The sequence below is a fragment of the Tigriopus californicus genome, chromosome 3 (genome assembly GCF_007210705.1).
Source record: "Tigriopus californicus strain San Diego chromosome 3, Tcal_SD_v2.1, whole genome shotgun sequence".
Taxonomy (NCBI): domain Eukaryota; kingdom Metazoa; phylum Arthropoda; class Copepoda; order Harpacticoida; family Harpacticidae; genus Tigriopus; species Tigriopus californicus.
In genome coordinates this window covers 14,368,021-14,382,762 of record NC_081442.1, presented here as the reverse complement: position 1 = coordinate 14,382,762, position 14,742 = coordinate 14,368,021, and the positions used below count along the sequence as shown (strand labels likewise).

General features: G+C 41.2%; 2 protein-coding genes across 7 annotated transcripts in view; one reads left to right on the top strand and one right to left on the bottom strand.

The window, feature by feature from the left end:
- Positions 1-408: 408 nt before the first annotated feature.
- LOC131878162 (carboxypeptidase O-like) lies at positions 409-2,332 on the top strand. The gene is made up of 4 exons (XM_059224067.1): positions 409-997; positions 1,105-1,384; positions 1,481-1,678; positions 1,916-2,332. Exons 1-4 carry the CDS (start codon positions 530-532, stop codon positions 2,227-2,229), a joined length of 1,260 nt encoding a protein of 419 aa, XP_059080050.1. The 5' UTR covers positions 409-529; the 3' UTR covers positions 2,230-2,332.
- A 289-nt stretch (positions 2,333-2,621) lies between these two features.
- LOC131878155 (potassium voltage-gated channel subfamily KQT member 1-like) overlaps positions 2,622-14,742 on the bottom strand; it is a 32,072-nt gene continuing 19,951 nt past the window's right edge. Inside the window, exons 5-15 of one of the 6 annotated variants that reach the window (XM_059224052.1) lie at positions 12,388-12,605; positions 11,836-12,011; positions 11,527-11,667; positions 11,180-11,290; positions 10,457-10,657; positions 8,998-9,130; positions 8,351-8,674; positions 7,705-7,831; positions 7,204-7,227; positions 3,062-3,218; positions 2,622-2,998 (exon numbers count right to left, since the gene is read on the bottom strand). In XM_059224052.1, the coding sequence (XP_059080035.1) occupies positions 2,669-2,998; positions 3,062-3,218; positions 7,204-7,227; positions 7,705-7,831; positions 8,351-8,674; positions 8,998-9,130; positions 10,457-10,657; positions 11,180-11,290; positions 11,527-11,667; positions 11,836-12,011; positions 12,388-12,605 (1,942 nt within the window). In that variant the 3' untranslated portion in view covers positions 2,622-2,668. The remainder of the gene's footprint in view (positions 2,999-3,061; positions 3,219-7,203; positions 7,228-7,704; positions 7,832-8,350; positions 8,675-8,997; positions 9,131-10,456; positions 10,658-11,179; positions 11,291-11,526; positions 11,668-11,835; positions 12,012-12,387; positions 12,606-14,742) is intronic. The other 5 variants (XM_059224054.1, XM_059224053.1, XM_059224056.1 and 2 more) reach the window with 5 other exon arrangements.

Here is a 14,742-nt window from a genome sequence, read left to right as displayed (position 1 = left end):
AAAGAAGAGGATTAGCAATAATTCATAGTTCAACCAATGTAAGGAGGACCCAAAAACTAGTTGCCATCGATGGAAGATGTTCATCGTTGAAATTGGGTAGAGGGACACTCGTTTGAATAAATAGCCTAGGGTCGCTTAAAAAATCTATCATGCACAGCCGAGTTTTGGTCGCAAAAAATCTTCTTTATAGTAGAGGCAAAAGACATATTGAAAATGGAATGCAAGCTTAGCAAAATAATTAATGAAGTTAAGAATTTGATAAGAAAATATATGTTGACGGGAAGTTTCCTTCTAGTTCAAAATGTCCAAATGAAAATGCAAATTTGCTCCATATTTTAGATGTCATGTAACAATTCAAGGTTAATCTTTGAACATGTGAATTTGCATAGTTATTCAGATGTTGGAACTATTCTAGTGAGATGTCCTCATAAAAGTGCTTGTATTGCTGGGAATTATTACAAATCGTTCCATACCCCACAGGAAAATCCATTGCTGATCTGACGTACAATCCGAACTGCCATTTTCAAATATGCACTTGGGTCCTCAATCCCTCACATTGTTTGCATTGCTCCACTGGTCAATGGGAGATAATGGAAATGGGTACCTTGTGAACGTCATCCCTGTGACGGAATCAGCGCTTCAACTTTTGACATCCATACGTTGGGATTACGATTTCCTGGAGCTTGATGAGGATCTCCAAAAACCCGCCGTGGTTCATTTGACGGAGGCGGATAAAGACGAGTTTCTATCTAAAATCAGCGACGAATCCCAATTTAAGTTCGAATTCTTGGACCTTCAAGGCATGATTGAGGAGGAGAGGAGACAAAACAACGGCACGCTCAGTAGACAAGGCTCATTCGACTTGAATATTTACCACCCTTTGAACGAGATTGAGGATTTTCTCCAGTCAAAGCAGCGAGATCATCCAGCCATGGTAAATGTTACCACCATTGGAAGGACGCATAATGGTCAATATATTCAAATGATCACAATCAAGGTAAGATGAAGGAAACATTCATTTTGGATGAATGATTAAATCACAAAGGGGAGAGAGTAAGACGGTGGATGCAGTTTCAAGCATAAAATCGTTTACCTTTCATGAAGTTAACCAGAGAAGATATCAAGATGAAACCGGCCATTTGGATCGATTGTGGGATTCACGCTCGAGAACACATTTCTCCGGCCACTTGTCTGGGTCTAATAGATCGATTGATTAACCAAGGAGAAAAAGGACCTCTGGAACATTTCGACTTTTTCATTCTGCCCGTGTTCAACCCGGATGGATATGCCTACACGTGGTCCAACGACCGAATGTGGCGCAAGAATCGGAGACCTATCACTCGAAGTTGCACTGGAGTGGATTTGAACCGAAATTTTGTCCCAAGTAATTGAATGCCCACAATGTACATTAGGGGGTTCAGAAGTGCCATGTCAATTTAAACCAATTTGTGTTTATAACAATATTTCTTGTCACGAGCAGATTTTGGCGGTCCTTCAACGTCGAGTAATCCTTGCTCAAATATCTACAAGGGCACCAAGGCCTTTTCCGAGCCTGAGACTAGAGCCGTGGCGGTCGCTAATCTGCAAATAATGAAGAAATATGGGCGTGACATGTTCCCTCTCCACATGAGCTTCCACTCCTACGGTCAAATGATCCTCCGGCCTTACTCACATGGAGGTAATTGAAGACCAAAACAAAGACCTTGAATTTTCAAGTTATACTTAAATCTGAAGTCTTGGCTACGTTCAAGTTGTTCCAAGATACTTATAAAACGTCTTGCAAAAAGATTTGTATCGTCTCAAATTTGGATCTTCGTGCCAACAAGGAAGAATCTTTATTCCTGTTCTCCCACTTCTGGAAAAAGGAGTGAAACTCTATGCTCCACAAGTCTAAAATTATCTTTTCCGCCGCTAGTGATGCCGCCTCCCAATCTTAGAGAATTGGATGCAATTGGCAACGTCATGTTGAAAAGTGTTGCCCGCTCGCGATACACTTATCGGTATGGAACCAGTGCTGCCATTTTGTATGCAGTGGGTGGGGCCTCGGCTGATTGGGCGTACCACCAGGGGGTACCGTACCCTTTCACCATAGAACTCCCACCTCAAACCTCTGGTGGATTCATTTACCCGGCTTCCAATATCAAACGGACCTACAATCACATTTGGAAGATGGTCAATGCCATGACACGGCATCTAAGGCGTAATGGTTATAAAGTTCAAAAGCAGTGAAAATGTGGACAATCTGGGACGGTGACGAAGCTTATGTATGCACATTGAAATCAATACACTTATTGCTCCTGCAGGGAAAGAGAAGAAAGGCACTTTCAACATTGATGCAAGGCGTGTTTATTGGTCATATTCCTAATCCCCGTCACCGGTCAGTGCTTTCGGTAGNGTAGAACTCCCACCTCAAACCTCTGGTGGATTCATTTACCCGGCTTCCAATATCAAACGGACCTACAATCACATTTGGAAGATGGTCAATGCCATAACACGGCATCTAAGGCGTAATGGTTATAAAGTTCAAAAACAGTGAAAATGTGGACAATCTGGGACGGTGACGAAGCTTATGTATGCACATTGAAATCAAAACACTTATTGCTCTTGCAGGGAAAGAGAAGAAAGGCACTTTCAACATTGATGCAAGGCGTGTTTATTGGTCATATTCCTAATCCCCGTCACCGGTCAGTGCTTTCGGTAGATTAGGTTGACATTGGGATGGTGGGTGTGGCCCCCCCTGGGTCATGTATTCAGATTCATCCTGAGATTCAATTTTAGGCAGGGTTCGATGGATGTATACGAGCTCCTCTTGGCGTTGAAGGATCAATTTGAGCATTTGAGTCATTCCCTCCATCCGACGATCCACATTGGACACTTGGTTCTCCAACCGATAGAGTCGGGCACCAATGGTCATGGGCTTGATGTGGCCTTCTCGGTCCACACCGTGGTGGTAGCTCCCTGGTTTGCCCAAGGTCTGGTCTAGGCGCCTTTGGAGCTCCTGACGAGAGGTTGCAATACTCTGTGAACATCTCATTCCGATTTGAACTTTTTTGGAACTTACCTTAATGCGAACCATCATATTCAAATGACCCTGAGAGTACTGTTCTATCACATCTCTGACATCGTAGGGTTTTCGGGCTTGTTGGAACTTTCTTCTGGCCACAAAATACTTGATTTTTCGTATGGCTCGGATGGCATTGCGGTGGGCCTCGGTTAAGCTGCAAGCAAGTGAAAGGCTACACTGGATCTGATATGAAAGAGGGACACCTCAGATGTCATTAACAACCACACAATTAAGAGACTGATGCAAGAAGTCCAAATATCAAAGAAAGGACCGTTCGAAATATCCTAAGGAAACAAAATATACTGGCAACAAATACTGAATATCACGTCTTGGAGGAGGTTGTCAAAATGTAATTCACGAACAAAAGAGTTGGAACGTTGCAAGAACGCTTTTCGGTCAAGAATGATGTTTTGCCATATGAGTGTTGAGAGCATAGAACAAACTCAGCCCCGAAATCCATGAGAGCGAAAATGTTCACGTTTTTAGAAAAAGGCTTAAATCAATTGATGTGAATGCCAATTTGAGATATCGGTTGTGATTTGCATTTTTTTCACGTGCATTTCCCCCTTTCGTCTTTGCTTCTGTTTTTTCAATTTTCACTCCCTACACACTCAGTATGCACCTTCTTGACAAAGAATTACTAATCACTCACGAAGAAGGCTGGAAAAAGCAAATATGACAAAGCAAAATTCTAATCGTATTGAGCGGCACTTTTCGAAATTTGTTTCAGGTGGCAAATTCATGTGCAATTTTAAAAAAGGACATAGTATCTATTTTTAAACGCACCCTTGAATATCAAAACCGATACTCTTGCAATTGTTCTCGTACATTTTGCCTTTGGATATATTCCCAATAGAAAACGGAAAGAAGATTCATTGCTCAGCTTCTTAGTTATACAACTTTCAAGCTATGATTTTCAGTGTCTACTAACCTAAATAAAGAAAAGGGGCATACCTGAAATACCCTCACAAATGCTAAAAAGTATGTTTTGATATATGTTTTGAAGTGCACATGAAACTGTCACAAAAATACAAACTCAGTCTTTTTGTTCGCCCGAATCAAAGAAGTGCCTAAACGTACAAAGCTGATGCTAAGGGTCTCAGTAAGTTGTAGTTTTTTTCGCAGCCTTGCAAAGGCCTATGATTTGTCAGACTCGGTCTTGTTCCAGAATTACGCAAAAAGTAATGAAAACGTACTCAAACCTGTCAGCAAAGTTGCACAATGTTGGGTCGCACATTCAGCAACCCGTCTTCACATCTTGAATGAAATTTGCCCCAAAGCCCCTCTGTCCAGCTCGAACTGCAGAGACAAGACCCTGATCAAGGACGACGTCACCACTGGACCGAGACGAGAGGGTGGAGGAAACATTACTTTTATCACAATGAAAAGAATATATTTTCCTTCTCTCAAGTTGGGCTCTTCACGACTCAAACAGTGTTCGCCAATTTTGATCTCAATTAAAACGTCTGTGTCCAAATCTACCAGCTCTTGAGACTCATGTCAACATGGGCAAAAAATGACTGGCTTAGCACCATGTTGGTAATATCTTATTTCCTTAGATGGTGTTAGCTCATTCAATTTGTTCCCTTTCTGAATCGAGCTTTAAATCTCTTAACTTTTGACACAGAAAGCATTGGTCAGTTTTGATCTCATTCGAACGTCTGAGTCTACAATTGAGTCAAGTCGTGTGAAAGGAAATGCATTTGATTGATTGGGATAAAAGCAACGTTTCTCGTACCTTAGAGCCGCTCTCCAGTGATGACGTTGTCCTTAGATTTTACCAACATGGTGTAAATACTTTCATTTTATACTCAGCCTTATTGAGTTTCAAAAGCATATTGCTTGACCCGAAAATTGACAAGTGCTTTCTGAGTCTACAAAAGCCCAATTTGTGTGAGGGAAATGGAAACGGTTAATCTGTATAAAAGTTTCCCCCCTCCCCCTCCCCCTGCAGTCTCCGTCCAGTGGTGACGTGGTCCTTCCCCTGATTAATAATAAGATTATTATCCCACATCAGGGTAACACTATCACAATGCCTGAATGCAATATTCCACAACCTAAGATAAAGAGAAGGATTATTCAATAAATTGCTTTCAAGCTGTGAAGACGGATTGGTGATTGCACGGTTGAATATCAAGCAAAATCATTGCCAGGCCCGAGTCGGATTTTTTCATATGATATCATAGCGAGCATGTCAATGTTTGACAAGTCAAAACAAGCTTGCAACAAGACAAAATTCACTTAATGTATTTCAGTAGTTTTCAACAAGCCAATGTGTTGTTCATATCGCTTGAAAAAAGTTGTCCTTGACGAGGCGAATGTACCAACTTTCAATTGCAAGCTCAACAAATTGATCGATCAAAATTTTTTCTAGCCTCGATTCAATTTTAAATGCATAAGGTCAAGTCAGATAACTAGCCTTGTGTTTTTCTCCCTCAAAGATTCTTGGGTTTGTATACCGATACAAGGGAATGAAATTCTCTGTAAGTCAAGGTGAGTCATAATTTGTAAAATATTTGGTGGTGCAAACTGTTTGAATTAGCCGCTCTAGGGCACCCTTGAATGTAGGACTGTTCTGGGATCGTTAACAAAAACCGATCAAAGTCGCGTTTAAAACTTAACAATGGGTCATCTAATGCATAGAATCGTCTAAGAGAGCACGGCAGCAAGTTGTACAAAGTTGGTGCCCGGATTAAGACAAAAGAAGATTTTAAGCCCCTCACAATCTTTTTATCCAAGTGATTGATTTTATGGCACATTTCACATAAAATGCCTCGTCTCTCGCTAACGCTATGTCGTGTTCCCGGGTGAGGACAAAGGGAATGGAGACATTTAAACACATACAGGATTAGGTAACGGGTTGATCGGCTTTTGTTAATGTTTCAATACAAACACAATTATATGCTGTATCCTTCTTTCTAATATTTCTTCAAGTATTCTTGAGGTCACTTTGTCTTATGTTCAATTGTTTGTTAATTATCCTTCCATTTTGTTTTGATTATGCAATATCATTGGTTTGATCAACTTCCAACTATTGATTTTTTGACGATCCATACTGGTTCACCTGAGAAAAATATGTCTTGTAATGTCACCAAAAAATTTCGGGGAAACAATGGCTTTTCCAAAAAAAGAAAAATCCAAAAATTTCAAATAATCAGTTGTAAAACTAGAACAATAGAAATCAATAGATTAAGTCCAAAATGCAGCTTTTTCGGCTAAAACGAATCTTTTATGCATGTCAATGCGTAAGAATGTGGCAGGTTGAATTTAGGTTGAGCTGTTTTGATCAAAATCTAACAAGGATTTCGAAATACGCCTATTGAAGCAAATTTCCCGTAAAATGGGATCGCACAAACATTCATAAGACAGAAGAGAGTGAAGAAAATGGAAGATCATTGGTCATCTCAACTAAATTACAAACAGTTTGCCAAATGTAACAAGAACTACACACGACTGAGAAATGTTATCCATTCCAGACAAAATGGAGAGAAGTCCTACTCAGTCAAAATGAAATTCCTTCCAACCGTTCATTTCTTTCAAGAAATGGGTGCAGGATTCTATTAAAACTTTCTTATTTGCGCGAGAAGTGCTCCCTCGGTTGACATTGGATATCATATAGGTTCCTTTTTGGGCAAGCTGAGGCGTTTTTCAATGAGACCTCTTTGTCCAGGAACTTCCTGACTTGGACATGCCGATCAATTGCAAGTGCTGCCTCCACAAGAGAATATGGTCCAATATATCAGCAGATTGTCTAGTAGGAACTCAAATAACCTGATACAAAGTTTCTTGAGATATATTGGCTCAGAAAATGGATTCAAGGAACTGGAAACGGGATAGTTCATGCACTAAATGCTAGCGTTCAACGCAACGGGTGCAGCAAAATGTGTATCTCTTTTTTTTTTGTAACCCCAAAACTAACGCAAAGAAATAGGTAAAACTAATATTTCGTGCTAAAATGCATTATGAACGGTCTGGTGTGGCGAAGCTCACAAAGTTAGCGAGTCCTTCACTTTCAAGTTATATGTTAAAAATGTCTGTACTACAAAGAGGAAAGAATGTTTGTGTCTCATTAAGGTATATACAGTTCAAAGTTGCACCCAAATTAGATGATAGAGAGAACCTACTACCACTTTACTTACTCTTTGTACTCTACAATTATCGACCTGTGAAAATAATAGAAGCATGAACAATTGGCTAAGGACGCCAACAGAGATCACGCAAAAATCCATGGGGATCCGCAAATAAAATTCTGCTTCACCAATAAGGGTGCAAAAGGTTTTTTTCGTATTTTGGAAGAGCAGACGCAACCAAACGAGGGATCTTTGAGATTCATGTTGGTAATAAAACCAAATTACTGAGCACTGAGAGGGGATCCTTCTTTATAGCAAGAGATGTATCAACATATGTATGAATGGTCAAAGTTTGCAGCAATGTGAACCCTTGAAGAATCCTTATTTCTTGAGTGAAGTAGATTTGTGGATCCCCACTGTAGACACAACACATAAAGCTTGAGGTTTGCTCAAAATTGTTACAAGGTGGGCAATAATGGGCAGAGGTTTGTCAAAGGGTTCAAATAATGATTGGAGGAGAAATTCAGTACAATGGAAAAGGATAATTTAGAATGATATGACTTGGAATACCTGGTGAGTCCTTGGTTATCTTGGTCGTAGTCATCATCACATTCATTCATGGAACTCACTTCAGTCATGCCACTCAATTGAGAGAAGAAACTTCTGGAATTGGAGCGACGGTTGTTGTTCACCGAGCCTGGAAAGCACCAAATGGAAGAAGAATTGATTGGGTTCAAAGGTCCATTTATACGAAAATCCTGAGCAGTTTCATACTGGGTTTGGAACATCCAGAAACCTGAACTCAATCACACCAACAGGAGACCATGCTAGTTGCTTGAATGGCGATTCGACAAAGGAAGAGGGAAACACGCATTAAATCATTTGCAAATGGTCAAGTGAGTCCACGAACACTCAAACCCATTAACGTGTAGGGAACTTTAGAATTTGACCATTAGCATGGGGGTTTCGCCATTCTTCTTGAGAAGGAGGAAACATTCATAGATTAACTTGTTTACTCCGTGAGCATGAGTAAGTTTGCTATTACAGATGAAATCATAGATAGGTTAGTTCAAAGAATTGACCTTGTAAATGTAAAGGGCAGTTTTAGAGACCAACAAACAAGCATAACGGGATGATGGGAGGAAGGTCAAAAAAAGTTCACTAGACAGACAATCCAGGCGAGGTTGTGAGTCGAAATAGGCCAGCCTCAACTCACGAGTGGTTGCACTTGCTCGTGGCTCACCCTCTTGATGCAACTGTCTCTTCAATGTCTTCTCATCTAAGCTCAGAGAGCGCTCAAACGGGCTGTCGCGGTCGAGGTAGGGGCGCGGCGAGGTAGCCAGTCGGTCAACTCGCGCTCGAACGGGCATGCGTATTTCGGCGGAGGATTCTCGGCGTTTGGTAGGACGTAAATCCAAGCCCGGTGAGCTTCGACGGGCGATGACGTCACGGATTGAGCGGCCCACGTCCATGACCGACAAGCGGCGTCTTCCCATGTCATTAGAGTCCGTTTGCATATGCATAGGCCAGCATTCTTGATCTTGGAGGAATTGATAGGTAGATAGGATATCAAAGCCAGGGGTTTATATCACTCTCAGCATCCAATAGGACATGCTCTTTAGTGGAAAGATTGCTTTGTTCAAAGGGATGGGACACGATGTCAAATTACTTATAGGGGAGAAAGATAAGTCTGCACTTGAGATCTCTACTGTCAAAAAATGGTCGTAATGGAGAGACGTTGCAAACCAAACATTTACATTAGCCTGATGTGTGTTTGTCCGTCATGTATTATGAAAGTCGGGATCTTCTTGATGGTATATTACAAAGCCTCTTGTCTTCCGTTTTTCCTTTGTTTGCTCCTACCTGATTTGCTTTCATCTTGATCAAAATTGGGGTCATCATCGTTGCTTGGCCTTCGACTAGGATCGCCTGGTTGAGAAGGGTCGAGTTTTAGTTTCGATTTTCTCCGCCTGAGAACACTGGCCTTATTCGCGACCTTTAAAAGAAACAGAGACATGAAAACTAATGTTCTTGCCAGGTCGTATGATGTAATAATACTCCTTCAACAACATGCATTCTATTGTTTGCTTAAAGCTCAAATAAATTACTCTATTTAGCTTCACTTTGGTTAAAAAGACGTTAGTGGAACTAAATGCAACAAGTGTTTTTGAAACGCCACCCCCCAATCATGGATTTACTGGCCCATGAAAAAATTGGCCATTTCTAGGACTTTCTCGTTCGATTATCTACCCTTGTTTGCTCAACCACTTGTTCCTCCCTTAGTTAGGGAGTAAACAGACTAGTGGGGAAATGAAGAGGATTAGGAAGCATTCAAAGTGCGCTCTGTCCGTTACAACGATAGCACTTAATAAGACTTATTTAAGAGTTCATTGAGAACGTTAAACAACCATGTCATCAATAAATAAGTTATCATTTGCGTTTTGTACCACTTGCAATGTTTGCACGGATTGGCCGAAATCGGTTTCAACTGGTAACATTGATAGTTGTGTTTGGTCACGATATTAAGACTTGAAGTGTGAAAGTGTTAACTATGCAAAGCTTTGCAAAATAATATTTCTGATATACCTGTATGAATTTGTCATGTGACTTATTTACCAAGTGGGTAGAACTCTTCGCAAAAAGGAACAATTCTTTTTATTTCTACCACGAAGGTAAGGTCAAACCCTTATTACTAAAATGTGTTCGTTTAGACACAGGCATTTTCCAATAAACGGAACATTTCATTGTCTCTCTTTTAATTTTTGATTGAAAAACACCTTAATATCTCATCAAAGAGAGAAAATTTGAAAATTTATGAAAACATTCTTGTCATTTCAAGACTCGTCTTGCTTCAAGGACAAAGGTCATTTTGAAAAGAAAAGCCTTGTTGACTCGAGTTTTTTGAATGCTCCGAGGGAAAAGATATGACCGAAGTCAAATAAGGGGGTAGGATATTGCCAGCAAGAGCTCACTTTAAGTAGGATTATTTTGAGTGTCATGTGTTTTTGTGAGTCCAACTGAAACAGATTGATGAACCTTAGGCTTGTTACTTCAACGTTTATCGCGTAGGTAGTGAATGGAGGTTAACCCAGTATGAAAATCCACTCCCTCAAATGGTGGACGAATTTTTATTCTGCGTGTCTCTGAGTTAAGGAACTTAAATAACGAGTGTTTGGCTGAGTAAACAGATCCACTGAAATTCCCTTTAAAACATTTTCATGTGCTTTTGTATTCATTTAATGTTTTGGAGTTTTTTTTTACTCATATGCAGTTCTGCGATTACCAAAACCTTGCTCGTTGTCCCTCTCAGTTGGAGAGTTACCTCTTTCCATGCATTCGTGGTATTTGGAACCGGCTCCTTGATATGAATCCTCCAAGTGGCTTTGCCGTGGAAATTCTTATCCGAGGCATAACATTTCCAAAGGCTCTGAATAAGGCTGGCAGCCGCTGGGATCTGACGATTGAAGTGTTTTTGTCTTTGCTTCTGCTGCACCTTCAAAGCAAACCCAGATCCTAAGATGCCCTAGAATATAAGTAGAATGCGATACAGGATCGAATTACCCCAATCACCATATGGCCAAGGCTTGTTCATCCATCATTTGCGCCTCCCTTGACAGACCATCTGCTGCCACTGTATTTGCGAGAAGCTCTCTCCCCTCGATCTCTTTCTCAATCCAAGAGAGATTATTTTCGAACAATTACAAGTAATCGAATGTGATCCACTTTGAGCATCGCGTGCTTTCTCGATGCATGGCACAATAAAAGCCTTGATTGATTTACGTGTTGTTACGTAACCCCCCAGCACTCTGACAAAAGTGATCCTCCAAAGGTTTATCATCTCCACGATGATTTGCTAGACTTGAAAGCCCAAGCTAGCCATAAGCAAACTTAGCAAAGCGGGAATGGAATGGCCAAACAATGCAGGTCCCAGAATCGGGCAATCCAGAAGTTCTTTTCCTCAAGTTCTTGTTCAATTTGTGTAACTGTCAATTGACTGTTGAGTGAATGAAGAATCGGTCTTTGCTGGCTAAATCCAGGAACTTACTGCGGGAAGTGCAAAAAACGAGATAGCGAAGACCGAGAAGCACGAGGCCACAATCTTTCCCATCCAAGTGCGGGGAACTGCGTCGCCATAACCGATGGTTGTCACGGTGATCTGAAAGTGAACCAAAGTGACGGACATGTGTCAAAGCCAATCATTAGAATGGATCACTTGGCTTTCCAACAATTGGATGGCTCCAGTTCAGGATTCAAAGTTTCGTTCCACATTATTCCACGATATAATATATAGTATTGATCGCTCGAGTAATTCTGATAAAGCACTTTGCTCTAATGCTAGTGCATTAAATTTTCGGCGCAAATATCAAGTTTAAGTGAGTGATGTGGTCTTACCACTCCCCACCAAAGGGCGTCAGCGTAGGATTCGAAATCGGATCTTCCTTTGGGACCAATGGCGTCCTTCTCTGACAAGTAGACAAAGTAACTTGAAAAGATAAGGCCCAAAAAACCGATGTAAAGAGTAGTGATGAGCTCCTGAAAATTAAAAGCAAGACACTTTTCCATCAACACTCTCAACATTCAAGTTTCAGCAAGCAACAGCAAGCAACTTCGAGTTGAGCTTGAGGGCTCAGTTTTGATCTTCATTTCAGCAAGTAAGTGAATGATCTGATAAATCATGATACGCTTGTACTGAGGCCGTACTTGACGATGAATGAACACAACGGATCCCAATAGTCTCCACGTTCCCCCTTGACGATCCACATGGAGCATGCGTAATATTTGGAGGAATCGGATGCCCCGAATGGCTGAAGTGGCAAACACTTGCCCATTGGATCCCACTGAGAGGACAATCAGCGAGGCCGAAACCACGATCAGGTCTGAAGGAGAAAAAAGAGCCACCATCATTACCCTCGGGATAACCTCGAGAAAGAGATGTGCACTCCCACTGAAGCCTGAATGGTACATGGAGTACTCTCAATGGATTATTGCCCCAAGAGGCCCTGATCGTCTGAGTAGGGAACCTTTTGACCTCACTAAATGAAGAGACCGGTTCCAAGTTTGTACTTCTCTTTAAGAATCAAATTTTATCAGGATTCCATTCCATTCTACTTGGATCTGATCAAACTTATTCCATGGGTGTCGTCAGAGAATGTTTGCCAATGATGATGAGGATAACATCTCCTTTGACTTAAATGATATTGCCACCTCTTGACCAGTTGTTCCAAATTGCCATCACGTCGCTTCGAAACTTACCAATGATACAAATGGGTTTACGAATGAAACGAAGTCTGCCCCAAAACCCGATATATTTTGAGCGACACCCCGCCGACCACAATCGAATGACATACTCCACCCCAAAAAAGCCCACCAAACAGATTTCCATGTAGAACAGTGTCTCATTGGCGAATTCGGCATACTCTTCAATGGTGGACAGCACACTGAAGATCAGGCAAATGAGAACCAACATAAATCTGGAATGGAGAGAGGATAGATATTCTCATAAACCATTGCTTTTGACACCTACCACACGCATTTCGTCTACATAGGTCTTACACGGAAAAATGGTACGTGACACAAACCCATCCCAAGGGATGTTCCAAGAACAAGTAGACTTTGTCCTGGAGGGTCTGACATCGTCGTTTACTGGCTTGACTAAAGTGGAACACATATTTGGCCTCGAACTCCCTGTCCATGGGGAGAAATAGTGGAAAATCTTGGCACCGAACATCCACGCACGAGTCGTCACTGCTTTCGGGCTCGATGTCAATCTCAGCGTGGAGTAAGGTCTTATCGATCAAGGATGCCTGGCAGGCGAACGGCAATTTCGATTCATTCTTCCTGCGTGTCATCTCAATTGTAATGCTAATATGGTGCTCTAATCCGATGATTCAGATCTCGTTCCTCTGGCCTATTCCTTTTTCCACCGTTGAAGAATGGCGTCCCACGTGCGTTATATTTGTGATTTATGCGATTTCAAAGATAAGCTGTGCTTTTCATTAAAATAGTTTGTTTTATAGCTCCGATTTCTTGCCAAAACAAGAAGCAAAAACATGCAAATTGCGCCTTAAAAGGTTCTAAACCTTTTTTAATGCAATTCAAGTGCTTTCATGGTTTCATGGGGCAAAAATGGGTTGAATGTTTCTTTTTGTCCGCAAATGCATCATTTCTACGTGTACAATGCCTTTAGAGTTACAAAAGAGCATATATCAATGCCGACTCATACTTTCAATTCTAAAGTTTGATTCCGAAAAATAAAGAGGTTCAACAACTTCTTTGATTTTCATACCAGTAAGGACTTTGTACTTTATTAAAGGGTACTTGATTCTGTGATTGAAAAATGAATGCGACCAAAATATTGTGAGCCCAATATTCGAGCATGAGCTCGCACAATATTCCAAGATCCAAAGCTCAAGTTATTCTAACGAGGGATAAGTGGATATAAATAGACTTCCAGGATAGTCAAATTTCCGGTCAATATCAATATCTTTTTGTCTTTTCTGGCGGAAAATAGTTGTTACGCGTTGTCTCCTTATTTGAACATGACATCAGATCAGTCAGTCTCTCCAGATTGCCATAGATTGATTTGGCTAGTTAGAAAGACAAGTATTTCTGTTGATGATACAGGTTCTTTGGCTTGATTGAAGAGCCTTGCTGCCAAACTTAAATTCACCAGGGCTCGTCAAGTTTTGAGACAGGAAAGTTTAGGTAGAAAAAAAAGTTATGAAGAAACATAGCTACAAACGCAAAAGGCACAAGGGTCGGCCAGGCAACGGTCCTGCCAGTCTTTTCCGATTGCTCTGAAAGCTTTCTGAACTCTTGAAGTCGGAACTACTTCCATTTGGAACGTTGTTCCAATTGGTAATAATGGTTATTGCTCGGGTTTTTGAAAGAGAACTAACGCAAATTCAGGACTTGAGGCCTTGAATGTTGACATTGTACTCAAGCGGACCCCACAGAAAGGCCCCTCCTACTCTGAATGAGTTGTTTGTTTGCTTTTCAAAGAAGCCAAATATCGATTAGGCCATTAGGGAAATGGGATTTGCTTTATCTTAGAAAACAGCTTTGACTTTTGATTAGGAAAAAGTATTACCAAACTAACGACGGTTGAGTGAGGCTAGAGACGGATTGACCATAAGCTTTTGTTTTGGTCGTTGCACTAGTACCAAGTAGGCTCGAGTCTCTTTTCACGTCAACAAAGCAAATTCCAGGAACAATAAGTTGTCCTGCCTCACAAATCTTGGACTAGTTATCAGAACACCTTGCAACAAAAGACACGCCCGCCTTTAAAGCTCACATGTTTGATGGTTGTTAATCATCCAAATTCACTGTATGTACTTCCTGAGACGAGTAAGTGTAGAATCGTCTTTAGCAGTTCATGGTGATATTACGAGACACGAACACGCAGATGAGTAGATGCGTCGATCTGAGCGTGATCCCCCGACCAGAGTACCTAAAATGGGATCTTAATGGGCGGCACCGGCGGAAAGCACTAGGTGAAAATCCGAATTTGAACTGAGAACACCTCCATCAGAAGCCAAGGACGATAGTCGGGATACTTTGAATCGATGGCACCGTGAGGCTCTCCATAAACGGACTGATTCATATGAT